General features: G+C 43.4%; 1 protein-coding gene across 2 annotated transcripts in view; it reads left to right on the forward strand.

Annotated features, from left to right (window-relative positions):
- Nucleotides 1-4,523: 4,523 nt before the first annotated feature.
- Nucleotides 4,524-17,186, forward strand: part of aars1 (alanyl-tRNA synthetase 1) — a 50,997-nt gene continuing 38,334 nt past the window's right edge. Inside the window, exons 1-4 of one of the 2 annotated variants that reach the window (XM_043707357.2) lie at nucleotides 4,524-4,589; nucleotides 9,028-9,192; nucleotides 11,989-12,177; nucleotides 16,065-16,210. In XM_043707357.2, the coding sequence (XP_043563292.2) occupies nucleotides 9,049-9,192; nucleotides 11,989-12,177; nucleotides 16,065-16,210 (479 nt within the window). In that variant the 5' untranslated portion in view covers nucleotides 4,524-4,589; nucleotides 9,028-9,048. Of the gene's footprint in view, nucleotides 4,590-4,681; nucleotides 4,704-9,027; nucleotides 9,193-11,988; nucleotides 12,178-16,064; nucleotides 16,211-17,186 lie in introns of those variants that run through there. The other variant, XM_043707358.2, reaches the window with a different exon arrangement.

Raw genomic sequence — 17,186 nt, forward strand, 5'->3', positions numbered from 1 at the left:
GTCTGTCTGCAGCATTAGCAATTTACTCAGGTGATAGTAACCTTCTCAATTTCCCCCCTCCTTTCAACTTCCAGGTTTACATTTATTTCTGGGATGTTGCTTGTATCCTTCATGGGGAAGACTAATGCAAACTACCTGCTCATTTCATCAGCCATCTTTTATTAACTCCCCAGTCTCACTTTCCATAATACCAACTGTCATTTTATTAACTCGTTTTTATTCCCCCAAATATCTCTAAACACTTCTTATCTGTCCCTCATGCTCTCATTTTGCCACCTTGTTAATCTTTTAGTTATTTTTTCCCTTTATCTATATTTTATCCAATCTTGTGACCTGTCACCCATCGTTGTGCAATTATCAGGTTTTTTTTCTGTCATCTTTAACACCTTTAGTTAACCAGGGATGGTGTATCCTCCCTTTAGAATTTTTCTTACTTGTTGTATTCAGAAATACCCTCTTAAATGTCTGCCCTGTGTCCTTATTGACCTATTGCTTAATCTAATTTCCATTTCACTTTAACTAGCTCATTTTTCATATCCTCCTAGCTGTGTTTAATTCAGTATAAAATACTAGTCTTGTACCCACTCTTCTGTCCCTCAACTGAAAGTAAAATTATATTATGATCACTGCTATTGAAGATCACTTGCACTATGAGATAATTAACTAATCCTACCTCTCTGCACAATACCAGGTGCAGTACTGCTTCTCACTGGTTGCCTCCACAATGATCAGTTCCAAGAAACTACACTGAAAAAGTTTTCTACCAAGTCCTCATCTAGGCTACTTTTGAGTATTTGATTTTTCCTGTCAGTATGTAGATTCATATTCCTCATGATTATCACCATAACGTTTTGTTAAGCTCCAATAATATTTTCTTTTATATTCCATCCTACTCTGGGATTACATTAGGGGAACCAGTGCACCACTCCTGCAGGTGACTTCTCGCCTTAAACATTTCCAATCTCTACCGAAACTGTTTGCACATGCCGGTTTCCTGAACTTAAGCCACCCCATCATTTTTGTGTTAATAGAGTCATTTATTAACAGAATCACCCTTCCACCTTTCCTCAGTTCTTCATAAATGTCATGTACTCTTCAGGATTCAGGTACAAATCCATGTCATTCTGCAACCATGTGTCTGTGATGGCTATCAGATTATTCATCTGTGATGGCTATCAGTTCATCTGTTTTATTTTGAATGCTACCTGCATTCAGATACAGAGCCTTTGGCTTTATCCTTTTATAATTTTTGTAATCTCTAGCCTTATTTGTTGACTTACTTCTTGATTTAGAGTTATACACCATGGAAACATACCCTTTGGTTAAACTAATCCATGCCAACCATATTCCCAAACCAAACCAGTCCCACTACCCTGCGTTTGGCCCATATCTCTCCAAACTTTCCTGTTCATGCACTTATCCAAATGTCTTTTAAATGTTGTAACTGCACCAGCATCCACCACTTCCTCTGGCAGTTCATTCCACACAAGAATCACTTTCTGTGTAAATAAGTTGCTCCAGCGTCATTTTTTTAAACTTTCTTCTCTCTCCTTCAAAATATGCCTCCTAGTTTTGAATTCCCACGCTGTAGAGAGCAGACCCTTGGCTATTCACCTTATCTATACCCCTCATGATTTTAAAAACCTCTACGAGGTCACCCCTCAACCTCCAATGCTCCAGTGGACAAGTGTCACAAACCTATTCAGCCTTTCTTTATATCTCAAACCCTCCACTCCTGGCAACATCCGGGTAAACCTTTTCTGCACCCTCTCCAATTTAACAATATCCTTCCTTTAGCAGGTTGACTAGCATTGCACACAGTACTCCAGAAGAGGCCGCCCCCAACCTCAACATGATGCTCCAACTCATAAACTCAAAAGTCTGAGTAATGAAGGCAAGTGGGCTAAACATCTTCTCAACCACTCTGTTTACATGTGATGCAAATTTCAAAGAATTACTTGCCTGAACCCGTAGGTCTCTCTGTTCCACAATAGTACCCAAGGCTCTACCATTAATTGTACAAGTCTTGCCTTTGTTTGTTTTACCAAAACTTACCAAAAGTACTCACTATCCATCCTGCCACAGTCCTTTATCATTTCTCACATGAATACTTTCGCTTCCTTGCCTTATCTCTACTATTTGATTCACATCTTTACAACTTTGATCTCTCCTCCCGCCCCCAGTTCTTACTGCTTTATGAACATTGGAAATAGGAGCACAAATAAATTAGTCGGCCTGTTGGGTTGGCTTAGTCAATCAGTGAATCATGACCGATCCGAATTCTACATTCACACCTATCCTGGCAACTTCCAAGATGGCAGTGCCGCAGGACACTTCCGATGGAGCTCGTCCACTCTGTCAGATTTTTCTTTCTTTTCTCTTTTGTGTGTTTTTCTGTCTCTCTTCTTTCTTCTCAGCAACACCCTGAACTCCTGGCCTCAGCACGGACTCGGACTCTCGACCTCAGAGTGGACCTGACAAGGCGTCCTCTCGGCCTGGCGGATGGTGTTTTGACCCGGCATGGCGATCTCTCGGCCTGTCGAGGTGGTCTCTTGACTTGGTGTGGTGGTTCCCCAGTCCGGCATGTTGCGGTGGTCCTTCGACAGCCATGGCAGTATTTTGGCCCAGTGTGGACTTGCGGCCTTGAGGTGATTCCAGAGTGGTCTCCCAGTCTTGAGAATCTCGCGGTAAAACATGGCATGGTCTAAAGTCAAGGCCTGGTGTGGATCAGAGGCTAGGTGCTAGCATGGATTATTGTTCTGAACTTTCTTATTTCTCTAATTTATTCCTACGATCTGTAATGCTGGACTTCTTATTTAACTAATTACCTTTTCCTTAAGAATGTGCACTGAAAAATCTGTACCTAGGTATCTTGTAGCTAAGATGGCGCCATAATTGGCAACTTGTAAACTTTTCACTGTAGAGTAGAACCTCCGTATCCTGTCACTGTGGTTTCAGTTAGCCACGGTTTACCACGGCCCTAAAGTATTACATGGAACATTCCAGAAATAGTTCCAGGGGGCTGCCGGGAGGTAGATTTCCCATTTAAATGATAAGATTCGCTACTGTCCGTGGTTTCGATCATCCGTGGTAGGTCTTGAAATGTATCACCTGTGAATGGGGGGGGCACCTGCACTCATTTGAGTACGTGACAATAAATCTAATTCAATTCAACCTTTGATCTCCCTGCCCTGATTGAATTTATCTACCTCTTCCTTAAAAATAGTTAAAGGCAATTACCTCACATCCACTGCTTTCTGAACCAGAGATTTCCAAAGCTGCATGGAAAAAAAATTTCCCCCTATCACTGTACTTTAAGGGACACTCCTCATTTTAAAACTGTGCACTCTCGTTCTGGACTGACCCACATCTTTTCCACATACTCCTTGTCAATAGAATAAAATAGAAGAACTGTACATTCTGGATACCTGGAAAAACTCCACAGAAATTGCTGGATAAACTAAGCAGGTCTGGCAGCATCTGCGGAGAGAAAGCTGAGTTAACGTTAAGTCATAGAGTAATAGAAACATACAGCACAGAAACAGTTCATGGTCCAACTCATCTATGCTGACCTGATATCCTAACCTAATTTAGTCCCATTTGCCTGCACATGGCCCACATCCCTCATCCCTTCCTATTCACGTACTCATCCAGACGCCTTTTTAAAGTTGTAATTGTACCAGCCTCCATCTTCAGGCAGCTCATTCCATACACGCACCACCCTCTGCGTAAAAAAGTTACCCCTTAGGTCCCTCTTAAATCTTTCCCGTCTCACCCTACACCTATGACCTCTAGTTCTGGATTCCCCCACCCCAGGGAAAAGAAGTTGGCTTGTGACCCTTTTTCACAACTGCTCCTTGCCAAGTCTATTCAGGATCTTCAATCAAATCCGATTTTCAGCACCTTCAATGAATTACATCTCGATTTTGCAGGCAAATTCAAAATTACTATCAGAGCCTTCACAGTTTAATTTGCCAAACCTAACCACACTTATATCCCTCAAGCTGTAAGTTAATTGGTTAATGCTCTCCTTTCCTTGTGCGCATCGGAATTTGCTATTTACAAACTGAGCTCCACCCTCATGACAACAATAAGCTGTGGGGAGAAAGGAAACTACTGCAAATATTAAGGCGATAAGGCAACACCGTCTTATCAGCTGAACATTTCCTGTATTCCACAGTTTTAATTTCGATTTCCACATCCGCAAATGTGTTTTAATTTCGGATTTCCACGTCCGCACCCCTAGCAGATGCATTGACGGGAAGAGGCGCTAACAAAACGCAAGCTGTTGCAGTGATTGCTGGGCTGCAGCTTCTCCCTCACCCTCCCTGGGAACTGGTTCAGCTTTGATTGACAGCTCTCTCCCGGGGACCCGGGCCGGGCTGGCAGTCACGTGGCATCGGGTTGCATCAGCCGCGGGGGGGGGGCGGGGACTGCTGGCCGGACTGACGTGCGTCTGGACCAATCGGAGGGCGGAACGGCGGCGCGGCCGCAGGGGTCTGACCAATAGGAGTGGCGAGGGGGCGGGGTTGAGAGCCGGCGGCGGCGGCGGCGGTGAGGGAGGTGTTGAGGGTCGGTGCGGGAGCCGGGTGAGTGAAGGGAGGGAGAGTGGGTCTTTCGTGCTCGGTTACCGAATCTAACCTGCTTTAATTTCTTGTTCCCTGACCATCTAGCGGGAGTATTTCCGGTGGAGTTTGACGCCGGTGAGTTGTGGCCTCATGCTCCCAGTGTGAGGCGGCGTTGCGGCCCATCATTTCCAGCAGGAGAGAGAGAGAGAGAGAGGGAGGGAGGCACTTTCTGCAAGGGAAGAGGTCATGGTGCTACAAGGACATTAACAAAAAAAACTATGCATCGCTGGAAAGAGAGTTATATTATCCAAGTTTTATTTTCCCCTTTTTTCAGTTATCAGGATAGATTCCAGGAGGATCACAACACACACACACACACACAGTTGTGAGCTTGAAATTTGACATTCTTGCATTTGTCCAGGGCTAAAGCATCTGACAACGTGTCTGTCAATTAGGCAGGGTTTAAGATATGTACCTGTGCGATGGCTGCATGCATGTCTGTGGGAAATAAAAATGTTGATGTCTGCTTATTACAGAAGAGGTCAAACCATAAAGGTAGATAAATCTCTGGGGTTTGATCAAGTGCATCCCAGGACATTGTGGGGCACCAGGAAGGGATATTTCTCTCATCTGCAGCCAAAGATGTGTTGCTGGAGGACTGGAAGGTGGCTAATCTTGTGCTTCCATTTAAGAAAGGCTGCAAGGAGCAGCCGAAGAACTGTAGACCGGTGAGTCTGATCTTGGTCGTGTGTAAGCTGTTGGAGAGGACTCTGAGAGACACGATTTACGTGCATTTGGAAAGGCAAAGTCGGTTTAGGGATAGTCAGCACGGCTTGATTGAGTTGGATGTGACCAAGAAGATAGATGAGGGTAGAATAGTAGACATCTACACGGACTTTAGTGAGGCCTCCAGCAAGGTTCTGCATGGTAGGCGAGTCAGTAAAGTTAGATAACATGATTCAGGGCCAACTTGCCAATTGCGTACAAAATTGGCTTGATGGTAGAAAACAGAGGGTGGTCGTGGAGGGTTGTTTTTTTTGGATTGAAGGCCTGTGACCATTAGTGTTCCACTTTGGTTTGTCATTTATATAAATTATTTGGTTGAGAATATTGGAAGCATGGTTAGTAAGTTTGCGGATGATGTCAATATTGGTGATGTAGTAGATAGTGAGGAAGGTTATCTAAGATTACAAAGGAATCTTGATCAGTTGGGCCAATGGACCGAGGATTGGCGGATGATGTTCATTTTAGATAATTGAAAGGTGTTGCAAGGATGAACAAGGGCAGGACTTACACAGTTAGAACAGAGACCGAGGGGTTCAAGTCACAGGTACTGGATTAGTGGTGCTGGAAGAGCACAGCAGTTCAGGTAGCATCCGAGGAGCAGTAAAATCGACGTTTCACAGGTGTGTCACAGTAGACAAACTGGTAAAGAAGGCGTTTGGCATGCTTACCTTAATTGCTCAGACCACTGAGTATAGGAGTTGGGATTGTCATGTTGAGGTTGTACAGGATGCTGGTGAGGCCACTTTTGGAATACAGTTCTGGTTGCTCTGCTGTATGAGGATTATTATTAAATCGGAGTGGGTGCAGAAAAGATGTTACTGAGACTGGAGGTTTTGAGTTATATGGAGAGGCTGGATAAGTTGGGACTGGAGGGGCAGTTTTTTCATGCAGGGTGGTTTGCATTTGGAATGAAGAGAAAGTGTTAGATGCAGGTACAGTTACAACATTTAAAAGACTTTTGGACAGGGACTTGAATAAGAAGGGTTAGAGGGATATGGGCGAAACGCAGGCAAATGGGTCTATTTTGGTTTGGGAAACCTGGTTGGCATGGACGAGTTGGGCCGAAGAGTCTGTTTCCGTGCTGTGTGACTCTGTGACTCTGGCCAGTGTTGTCCACCCTCCCCCTTGCCAGGTTCACTAGGTCCTGGATGCAAATCATATTCCAGAGATTTTCATAATCAAGGCAGGCTACACTTGCAGTGCAGTCTTGAGGATATTGTTAGGGAGGTTCTCCCTGGCTGACCCAATGAGCAACACTGCTACAAAAACAGGACATCTGGTCTTTTACTTTATAGAATGGTCACAGGAGAAGAGGAGGCCATCTGGTACGTTGTGTCAGTGCCAACTCTCTAAGACGAATGCAGCTAGTCCCATTCCCCTTTTACATTGGATGCTCTCGCCACATAGCTTCACTGATTCCACAAACCTTCCGAAAATTGAGCTGATCAAGCTGACGTAAAGACTTGCTAGCCTACTCGCAACTTGTCAGGCTGATAGAACCTGTCAGAAGGGATGGAGATGATCAAGGTAGATTGGAGAAATAAAGGAATGTAGCAGCCTGTCTCTGTGAAATTAAGCCTGGTATAACTGGGTGCTGTGAGAGATAAGATAGCCTGCTGTGCGGAAGCAACGATAAAGGAGTTCTAGATGAAGTAAAGAATGCTGTCAAAATAGGAGGTCAGTTGATGCTAGTGAAATTATGGATGGCACGCTCCAATGGCTAGCACACAAGGTCTACAAATTCTATTGGATAGAATGAACAAGGTTGTGAAAGTTTAAGGAATGTGGAATAATATATTTTAAAAAAGAGTATTATGAAAATGGAAGAAATTGTAGTAGAAAAGCACGTTCTCCCTGTATCTGCATGGGTTTCCTCCGGGAGCTCTGGTTTCCTCCCACAATCCAAAGATGTGCAGGTCAGGTGAATTGCCCATGCTAAATTGCTCGCAGTGTTAGGGCATTAGTCAGAGGGAAATGGGGGTCTGGGTGGGTTACTCTTTGGAGGGTCGGTGTGGACTGGTTGGGCTGAAGGGCCTGTTTCCACACTGTAGGGAATCTAATCTAATCGAATCGAGAAAAAGGTGCAGCCCAGGGGATGTAGACGCTGGAGCAGTAATTCAGAGGCCCAGGCTAATGTTCTGAGAACATAGTTTCAACTGCCATCATGACAACTGGAGGAATTTAAAATTAGTAAATAAATCTGGAGTTAAACGTTAGTCTTAGTGACAATGACCATAACAATTATCACCAACTGCTGTTTAAAAATTCATCTGCTTCACTTCAGGAAATTTGGTGTCCTTCACTGATCTGCCTACAATGAGGTAGCTGACTCTTGATTTCTGAAATGGCCTCACAAACCTATCAGTTCAAGGGCATTGGGGGGTGGGGGTGGGCAACAAATGCTGACCTTGCTAGTGATACCCACAACAGGTATTCCCCCAGCTTTTCGAAAGTTCACTTTACACCACTTCATTTTTACGAAAGACCTACATTAATACCTGTTTTCGCTAACCGAAAGAAACCCGAAGAGGATTTTACAAAAAAAGGTGAAATTTTTCCCGTGTAAACGAATGCTTGTTCGCTCTACGTCATTTTGGCTTATGGAAGATTTCATAGGAACGCTCTGCTTTCAGGTAGCGGGCGTTACCTGTACTCCGAATAGAAAAAGTGAATCACCATTTATGCACCATTTAAGGAAGTAGGTTTGTTTTCAAACGTTTCGTCACCATACCAGGTAACATCTTCAGTGAGCCTCCGGCCAAATCTTCACAAAACTCGCTATGCACCATCTAAGTTAGAAAATGGTTGTAATCATAAATAAGTCAAAGAAAGAAAATCAATTGCGAGCATTGCTTTTTCTTTCTCTCAGTGTGAAGAGTTACTTGGAATAGGGATAAATGGAGATCTTAAAAGACTGTGATTTGAAGTGTTGCAGTATTCTAAGATGTGAGTATTTGCTGGTGGAGGTGATTGAAAGGTTAATGAGATGTAGACCAAGAAGGAGAAGAGTGATGATAGACACTTAAAGATGAAAATGGAGGGGTGGGTCTGTCTCCAACAAGTGATTGAAAAGGATGTGCAAGGCTTGAAAGCATGGAGAAATGAGCAGAGCATTGGCTGTTGGACAGGTCACCTCTACCATCTCATTGTTAATGGTGGGTTACTCCTGCTGCTTTTCCTATGTTGAAACCAAGGGCAAAACTGTGATGGAAGTTAATAACCTTATTATTTGAGAATGTATAATTCTAAAGTGGAGGTAAATTGATTTTGTTTTGGTTTTTAGGGCTGTGTTTTTGGGGTTTGGAAGATATTTGAAGCAGTGAGCCAATGGCAGTCTTTCTAAGTAGTCATTTTATGACGGCAAGCTATCTGACAGTTGGAGCAGGACATTACTAATATTAATCGTAATTTTTGTCTGTCTGTCAGAATCGGGCAGTGGCCAGTTTTCTTATAAGTCATCCAGCAGTGTGGTGCCTGGAAGAGCTGGTTTAGGGAAGTAAGTCAGAACCTACTAAAATTGAAAAGCCTTTGAATATTTCACGTTGCATTAAGGCTCAGTAGACTCTCTCAAGTGAAATGAGGAGAAAAACTAAAGTGTTACTTGAAAGGTAAGCTGGCAGGAGAGAAAAGCTTCAAAAGAAACACGTCTAACTCCTGTACTCGTTTCTGTCAGACCCTCTAGATTATTTCCAAAATGGATTCCACACTGAATGCTGGACAGGTTCGCCAGAAGTTCATTGACTTCTTCAAGCGTTATAACCACGAGTATGTCCACTCCTCAGCGACTATTCCTCTCGACGACCCCACGCTTCTGTTTGCCAATGCTGGTATGAATCAGGTAGGTTTACCAGTTTGCCAGATTCAGGTGAAGTCCTTCATCTCTAAAGTATGACTGTGCATAATTTAGTAATTTAGAAAATTCTAACGATTATCTTAGCAAGAAACATCAACTAGGACTTCGTTTGTATCTATCTAGACTTGTCCACTTTGCCATTTCACAAGTCAATGTGTATAAGCCTGGATGAAGAAGGCCCTTTAGCCCATTTTATCACTTCCTAGATTATCAACCTAATCATGTTTGGGTGATCCTTGATTGACAGTTGGTCTCCCATGTGGACTTTAGTTTTGCATGTTAGCAAATCACATCTAAATTTATTTTAATTTTATTTTAATTAATAAAATGTTTAGCAAATGTGAAAGAGGTCAAGCCATCCGTAATATCACAGTCCCCATGTCTATTATGTACAGAACAGCAGGACACTATTGGATAAGTCTGGAACGATATGGGTAGACAGCGTCACTTGAATAATGGAATCTAATTTATAACATATTGCACTGCGAGAATGGTTACATCAGTGAATGGACCACAAATGGAAACTAGATGCAAGATACTAGAAATGCCCACTGGTAAGGATCTGTGAAGAGAAAAGGCTGGTGTGGTATATTGGGTGCGTACCCTTTGCCAGAGTTTTCTGATTAACTGTGGTATCTGAAACCTTGCTCTTCTCTACGTTTACAACATTTTCAGTTCATGTTTGATTCCCAACATTGGCGGTTTTCCTTTTTCTTGTTCAACTTAAGGCTGGTAGTGAAGGTTAGGGCTGTTGACTCCCAGTCGGTAATATTGTATAAGCAGGTAGCAAGTGGTGTGCAATAGTAGTGTGGGGTGATTGGCTAACGTGTCTCTTCCATCTTGTAGAGGAGTGACTAGACTCTCAATGATGCTGTGACTCAAGGCAGTTTACATCTCACAATGTAGGGAATCTCTGATGTAAACCCCCAAATTGTCGGATTTTCCACCTATCATCTGTCATCTTCACCAAAATAAACTGGTAGCTTAGTAGTATGAAATTGGTATGTGAAGAGTTAATCTTGAACCTTGCTACTGTTGTTGTGTTACCGAACAGCAGCACAATATTGGTTAAGTCTGGAACGATATGGGTAGACAGTCCTACCAGACCATAGGGGCTGCTCTCCCATTAGAGAGAAGCGAATGGTGGTGATTTAACCTGAGGGCCAGCAGACCTCAGCGAGGGAAGTGGTTGAGAAGGACAGTCCTTCATGGTAACCTCAAACCGGTGAGGGGAATTGAACCCAAGCTGTTGGCACCATACTGCTCTGTAAACCAACTATCCCTTCAACTGAGTTAAATGAATTCCTGGTACTGTACGAAACTAGTTTGTCAAGAAATATTCACCGGCTGCATAATTATGAGAAAGGATCAAAGAGACATATTCTTGTCTTAGCCACTTAAGATGCTATTTCAGCTGCAGCTTGTCCTTTCTAGGAGACTGCTTGGATTGTGGTCTCCCAAATTGCTGAGGTTAATGGGAATTACCCAGCTTTGGAGATCGTTTTCTTTCATAAATATGACTGTCAATGCTTTGGACTGTGCTCGGAGTGCAATCTGAGTGTGAACAGGGTTATCTTACAGGAGTTATGAGAGATTTGCCCAATGTATTAAACGCAATCTCAAATTCATTGTTTTTGTGAAAGTCCTGAAAGCAAGCCGTTAAAAAAAATTGTGACATTCGCATTCAGGACCTAGTGCTGTTAGAAAGGTCAGGCTTATGATTGGCTTTAAGCTCTCTGAAATCAGAGAATGTTGTTGGAGAATTGCTGGGCTGAAGACTGTGGGGAAATAGTGTTAACAGACAAAAGGACAACTTAGCTTTCTTCCTTTGGCTTGTTCCCCGGACATACACATAAGCCAGTTGATTGGTACTGGAGCGTTTCACTACGTCTCCCCTGTACTCAGGTGCCCATTTGGAGTTACAATAGAAAAATCAGCCAGGAAACCTGTGAATATCACCTCCCTCTTTTGAACAGGATCATTGCCTGTGGATCCTGTCTCTACTGCTTTTCCTTAACCTGGGAAGAAAGGGTATTCCTCAGAGCAAAGTTCAGGCATGTCTGATATAAATCAGACGTGGTGCAGAGTTTCTGTTGCAGAGCTCCTTTACCTCCAGGGATACCACACAATTGCATATCAACTCATGAATATAGGTCCTCCCTGCAAATTTTGCTTAGTAGTAGTACAGTTTGCTTATTGTTGATGTGATCTGCACTGTGAATATGCAGGAGCTAATGTTGTAGCATGCATGAGACGCACAAACCTAGCCAGGAGAAAATTGAGTGCCTTCATCCAAGAGTGTAATGTGCAGAGATTGCTGCTGAAGGTAGGGACAAGGGAATTTTCTGCCTTGAAAAATAATTTGTGGTCCCTTTACTCTTATGTTCCACTTATCTAGTGAGTAAAGGTATTGCCCACAGAGGTCAAGACTTGTAAATTTGGTTTCAGTTTGTTGACTGATTTGCAACTGAGGAAGCAGCGAGGTTTCTATATTCAGGTTCATCTCTCCTAGAGGGGAATGTGGAAATCGGGCCAGGTTCCCCTCTGACTAGTGTAGCATGGTGTGTGTACTTAAACATGTCTTAATATGTGGCAGTCTGGTGAGGATGAGATCAGATGGGACTGTGATTTTAACCTGTATGTTTAACAATTGTGGTACACCCTCTTGCTTGACAATTAGCTATATCGGAGGATTGGCAGCTACAGAATTCTAGAGAGTGTCATTCGCGCGTGTGTTTTTAGAACCATTTTCTAATGAGTGACCTATCTTTTCCTTTACAGTTTAAACCGATTTTTCTGAACACTATTGACCCATCCCATCCAATGGCAAAACTAACAAGAGCTGCAAACACTCAGAAATGTATCCGTGCAGGAGGGAAACACAATGATCTGGATGATGTCGGCAAGGATGTTTACCATCACACCTTCTTTGAGATGTTGGGTTCTTGGTCCTTTGGTGACTATTTCAAGGTAGATAGAGTGGTTTTCTGAGGAACTGCCCTCGGTTAATTTAAAGAGTAAAAAATGGTGAGAAATGGCTGAAGCCTAACGATTAATGAAGGTCCCTGATTTTAGAATTAAAGAACCATACTGTACAGAAGAGACCCTTCAGCCCATCAAGTCTACGCACACAAAACTACACTGCATCTACGTTGGTCCCACTTTCCAGCACTTGGCCCATAGACTTGAATGTTATGACATTTCAAGTCCTCATCCAAGTAGACAATAGGTGCAGGAGTAGGCCATTCGGCCCTTCAAGCCACCACCACCATTTGTTACGATCAGGCCTGATCATTCACAATCAGTATCCTGTTCCTCCCTTATCCCCATAACTCTTGATTCCATTATCTTTAAGAGCTCTATCCATCTCTTTCTTGAAAGTATCCAGAGACTTGAGACTGCCGTCTGGGACAGAGCATTCCATATGTCCACCACTCTCTGGTGAAGAAGTTTCTCCTCAACTCTGTTTTAAATGGCCTACCCCTTATTTTTAAACTGTGTCCTCTGGTTCTGGACTCACCCATCAGCGGAAACATGCTTCCTGCCTCCAGAGTGTCCAATCTTTTAATAATCTTATACCTCTCAATCAGATCCTCTCTCATCCTTGTAAACTCAAGTGTAAACAAGCCCAGTCGCTCCAATCTTTCAACAGTACTTTTTAAATTTTCCGGTTTCCCATCTCTATTACCCTCCCAGGCAATACATTGCAGATTCCCACCACCCTCTGGGTGTAAATGTTTCTTTCTCAATTTTCCTCTAAACCTCCCCACCCTTCACCTTAAAATTATGCCCCTTGTTATTGACGTTTCAATTATGGGGTACAGCTGCTCTCTGTACATCCTGTCCATGTCCTTCATTACCTTACAAAAACCTCAATCAGGTCCTTTCTCAGCCTTCGCTGCTGTAAAGGAAACAGGCCAAGCTTACCCAGACTTTCTTCATAGCTGAAATACTGCATTCCAGAACCCAGAAACCTACCTGCATCCGTGTGAATCTCATCTGCACCTACTCCAGTCCAATCACTTCCTTCCTAGGGTGGTGACCAGACTGCACACGGTACTTCAGCTGTGGCTTAACCAAAGATTTGTATAGCTCCGGCATAACCTCCCTGCTCTTATAATCTACTGATAAAGGCAAGTGTCCTATAAGCCTCCTTAACTACCCTGTCCTGCTGCCTTCAGGGATCTGTGGACAAGTACCCCAAGATCCTGCTCTTTCTCTGATTTCCTGGTGTCCAGCCATTCATTGAATACTCCCTTGTCTAGTTATCTCTCCCAAAGTGCATCCCTCACATTTTTCAGGGTTCAGTTTGACAGAGGTTATGGCAATGGAGAATGTAGACTAATACATTTTGAGGATTGTATCATTCGAGTAAAATATAGACTGGATTCCAAAAGGGCCACGCAGAAAGATCTCCAGTCCCCGCTGTACAGCAGAATACTCTGACAGGTTTACAGGGTGCTGCACCTTTAACAGGGTTATGTTGTCCTTGACGTTTTTTTCAGAGAGATCAGAAAAGACGCAGTCTCTGAAAAGTCCAAGTTTGAAGGGCCAGTTTGAGTATAGCTAACAATATTGTCTCAGGCAAAAGGCTTTTAAGTGTTAAAAAAAACGTACAATGAAAGAGAAGTGGCCAGTTCTCCCAGCTCAGTTTTTCTCTTGAAAGCAGTCGGGCAGTTGTAGAAGCTGCTGGACCCCAAGAAGCAGGTCCATGCTGATCCTCCCTTTCTCTGACATCTCTCTCTGTAAGACCGTTTTTGATTTTTCCTTTTGTGCCAAAGGGTGTGTGTGGGGATTGTTGCAAGTATTTAGAACAGCATTAAGTTGGGATAATCTGTCGGGTTTTCGGACAGGTTAAGTTATTCTGTGTTCTGTTTTCTTTTGTGTTTCATTCAGTAATCTGGCAAATAAATTCTTTTTTGTTTAAAACTAAGTGGTTTGACTAACTGCAGCCCTCCTGGAATGTCTGCGTTACACCTGCTTAAAACAGCCAGCAAAGTTAGTCTAGGCCACTTCCTTGAAATGTTTTGAGGGGCACTGGTCTGGTCCATAACAAGGGGGTGAGAGAGCAGGCCACGCCCCCCAGTACTACCAGCCCCTTACCTTGCAAGGCAACTGAAAGATGAGCTTACCCTTTAACTGCACGTGGTGTCATTAAGGAATGTGTCTGTTATGTGAGACAATTTGGTTAACCTCCTAGATATAGTTCAAAGAACTCAAGGGTCGGAATGTTAAAATATATATAACTTATAATTATGCAAAGTATTAGTCATCTTGGAGCAAGCCATTAAGATCATAGCTATGTCATTTGCTGGGAGACAACCTAGCTTGTTCTTGAGAAGATTTACAACTCGGGCTGTGGAATTGTTCGCCAAGCCGGTGTGCTCTTCTGCAAGCGTTCCATCGCCTCGCTCGGTGACATCATCAGTGCATCTTTGATAAGGTGTTGGTGGTCTGTCCCACCTGGTATTTATATGTCTCTGTTTGTTGGTACTTCCAGTTCTGTATCTAGGGTCTAATGTGTCTACAATTTGTTCAATGTGTCTACTCATTAAGTTCCAGTTGGAGTGCCACGCTTCGAGGAATTCTCTGGCGTGTCTCTGTTGTATGTAGATGACACCTTTGTCATCATTAAATGTACACAACTGGAAGATACTCACTACCATATCCTCACCAAGTAAAGTTCACTCAAGAAGAGGAAAACTACAGCAGACTCCTTCCTGGACGTATTAGTGGAATGCACATCTACCGGGGAACTCCAGACGAGAGTGTACAGGAAGAACACCCATAGTGACCAGATACTGAATTATAACACCAACCACTCCAGCGCACACAAACGGAGCTGCATTAGGATATATTTAAATGGACAAGGACACATTGCAGCAACCCAGAATTCCAGAAGGCACAACAGGGATGCCTGTTCAAAGGATTTCAACAAAACAGGTACCCCAAGACCACTATCCTTCAGTACATACAAGACAAACCCAAAGAAGAAAACACTACAGACCAGACATGATAGCGACTATTCCATATATCAAAGACATATCTACCTGACTACTGAGACCCTTGGGAATCTTAGTGGCCCACAAACCAGTAAACGCCTTCCATCAGCTCCTCACAAAAGTTAAAGATCTGATACCCACATTCAACAAGATGAATATTCTTTTGCAGGGTATCTTGTGGATACTGAAAAACCCACACTACATAGGACAAACAGGAAGAAAACTGACCGTACGAGTGCATGAACGTCAGCTCGCTAACGCCAGATATGACCAGCATTCTCTCATTTCCAACCACGTAGACAACAAAGGACACAAATTCAACTGGGGCAATGTAGCTATTGTAGCACAGGCAAAACAGAGACACGCCAGAGAGTTCCTTGAAGCCTGGCACTCCAACTGGAACTCAGTCAATAGACACATTGAACAGGACCCCATATGTAAACCACTCAGTTACAGAACCGGAACTCCAACAAATAGAGACATATAAATACCAGGTGGGACAGACCACCACCACCTTATCAAAGACGCACTGATGTCACCTAGCGAGGTGACAGAATGATTGCAGAGAAACACACTGGCTCGGCGAACGAATGCACAACTTCACCCTACCCAGTCTCCTGTGTAATTTGGGGGTTAACTTATTCAGGTGTAGACAACCATCTTCACTCCCATTCCTGTATATGTGCCCCCTTTGATTGATTGAAATTTGCCCTTTCTCTGGATTTGTTTCTCAAATACAACCCATGTTCCCATTTTGTTCGCACTAATAGGAAGTTAGTTTGATGAAACGGGAACCTCACTTGCAGTGATCCAGAATCTGTGGGCTGAGTTTTTGTTTTGACTTTGATTGTTTAGGCATTGGCATGCGAGATGGCCTTGGAGCTGCTGACAAAAGAGTTCGGGATCCCCATCGAAAGGCTGTATGTGACTTATTTTGGAGGGAATGAGAAAGCAGGGCTGGAACCAGATCTTGAATGCAAGCAAATCTGGCTAAATCTGGGGTGAGATTTTATTTATTTCTCCTGATATCGCCTTTCCAGTCATGCTGGGTTCCATCAGTGAGAGTTCAGTTCTGTGTGTCCGTGTATATCTATCAGCTTACCCGTATAGCTAAGCATTTTATTCTGAGAAATGAACTATCATTGCTGGCAAAGACTGAGTAAAGATACTAATGGTGGGAGGGGGGGGGGGCTGATCCCTGTTATTCTTGCCCTCTGCTGGCAATGTTCCAGTAGAATAACAGAGCAAATTGTGAGAAAACATACAAGGGATTGTTGATCCCTTATGGGGAGGTGTGAGCTTTTAGTCTCCCCCATTGTAAAAGCTCTTCAGCTCCATGCATTAGAAGAACGAGCTTGAACTGGGTATTGAATTTACAGCTCCCCTGGCTGAGGTTGGATAACTCAGCATAGATCTGGGAATTACTTTTCAGTTTTCCTAGTCTGTATTAGAATAGAATTATAGAATCCCTACAGTGTGGAAACAGGCCCTTTGGCACAACAAGTTCATACCGACTCTCCGAAGAGTAGCCCACCCAAACCCATTTCCCTACCCTATTATCCTATATTTACCCCTGACTAATGCACCTAACCTACACATCCCTGAACACTATGGGCAATTTAGCATGGCCAATTCACCCTAACCTGGACATCTTTGGACTGTGGGAGGAAACCGGAGCACCCGTAAGAACCCCATGCAGACACGGGGAGAATGTGCAAACTCCACACGGATACTCGCCCGAGGCTGGAATCGAACCGGGTGCCTGGCGCTGTGAGGCACCAGTGCTAACCACTAGGCCACCACGCCGCCCTTACTACTACCATTCTCTGATCATTTGAGGGGACGTAACATTTGCCAGATGTTCCTGAATAGAATATCGGGAAAAGAAAATGCCTGTCCAGTAGTAAAATATTTAAGTGGAGAAAAGTTACTTCTGGTCTTGAACTGCACAGAACATCAATTAGAATTAGTAATAAA

The sequence above is a fragment of the Chiloscyllium plagiosum genome, unplaced genomic scaffold, assembly GCF_037043375.1.
Source record: "Chiloscyllium plagiosum isolate Xiang-an unplaced genomic scaffold, Cpla_swu_hap1 HiC_scaffold_17, whole genome shotgun sequence".
Taxonomy (NCBI): Eukaryota; Metazoa; Chordata; class Chondrichthyes; order Orectolobiformes; family Hemiscylliidae; genus Chiloscyllium; species Chiloscyllium plagiosum.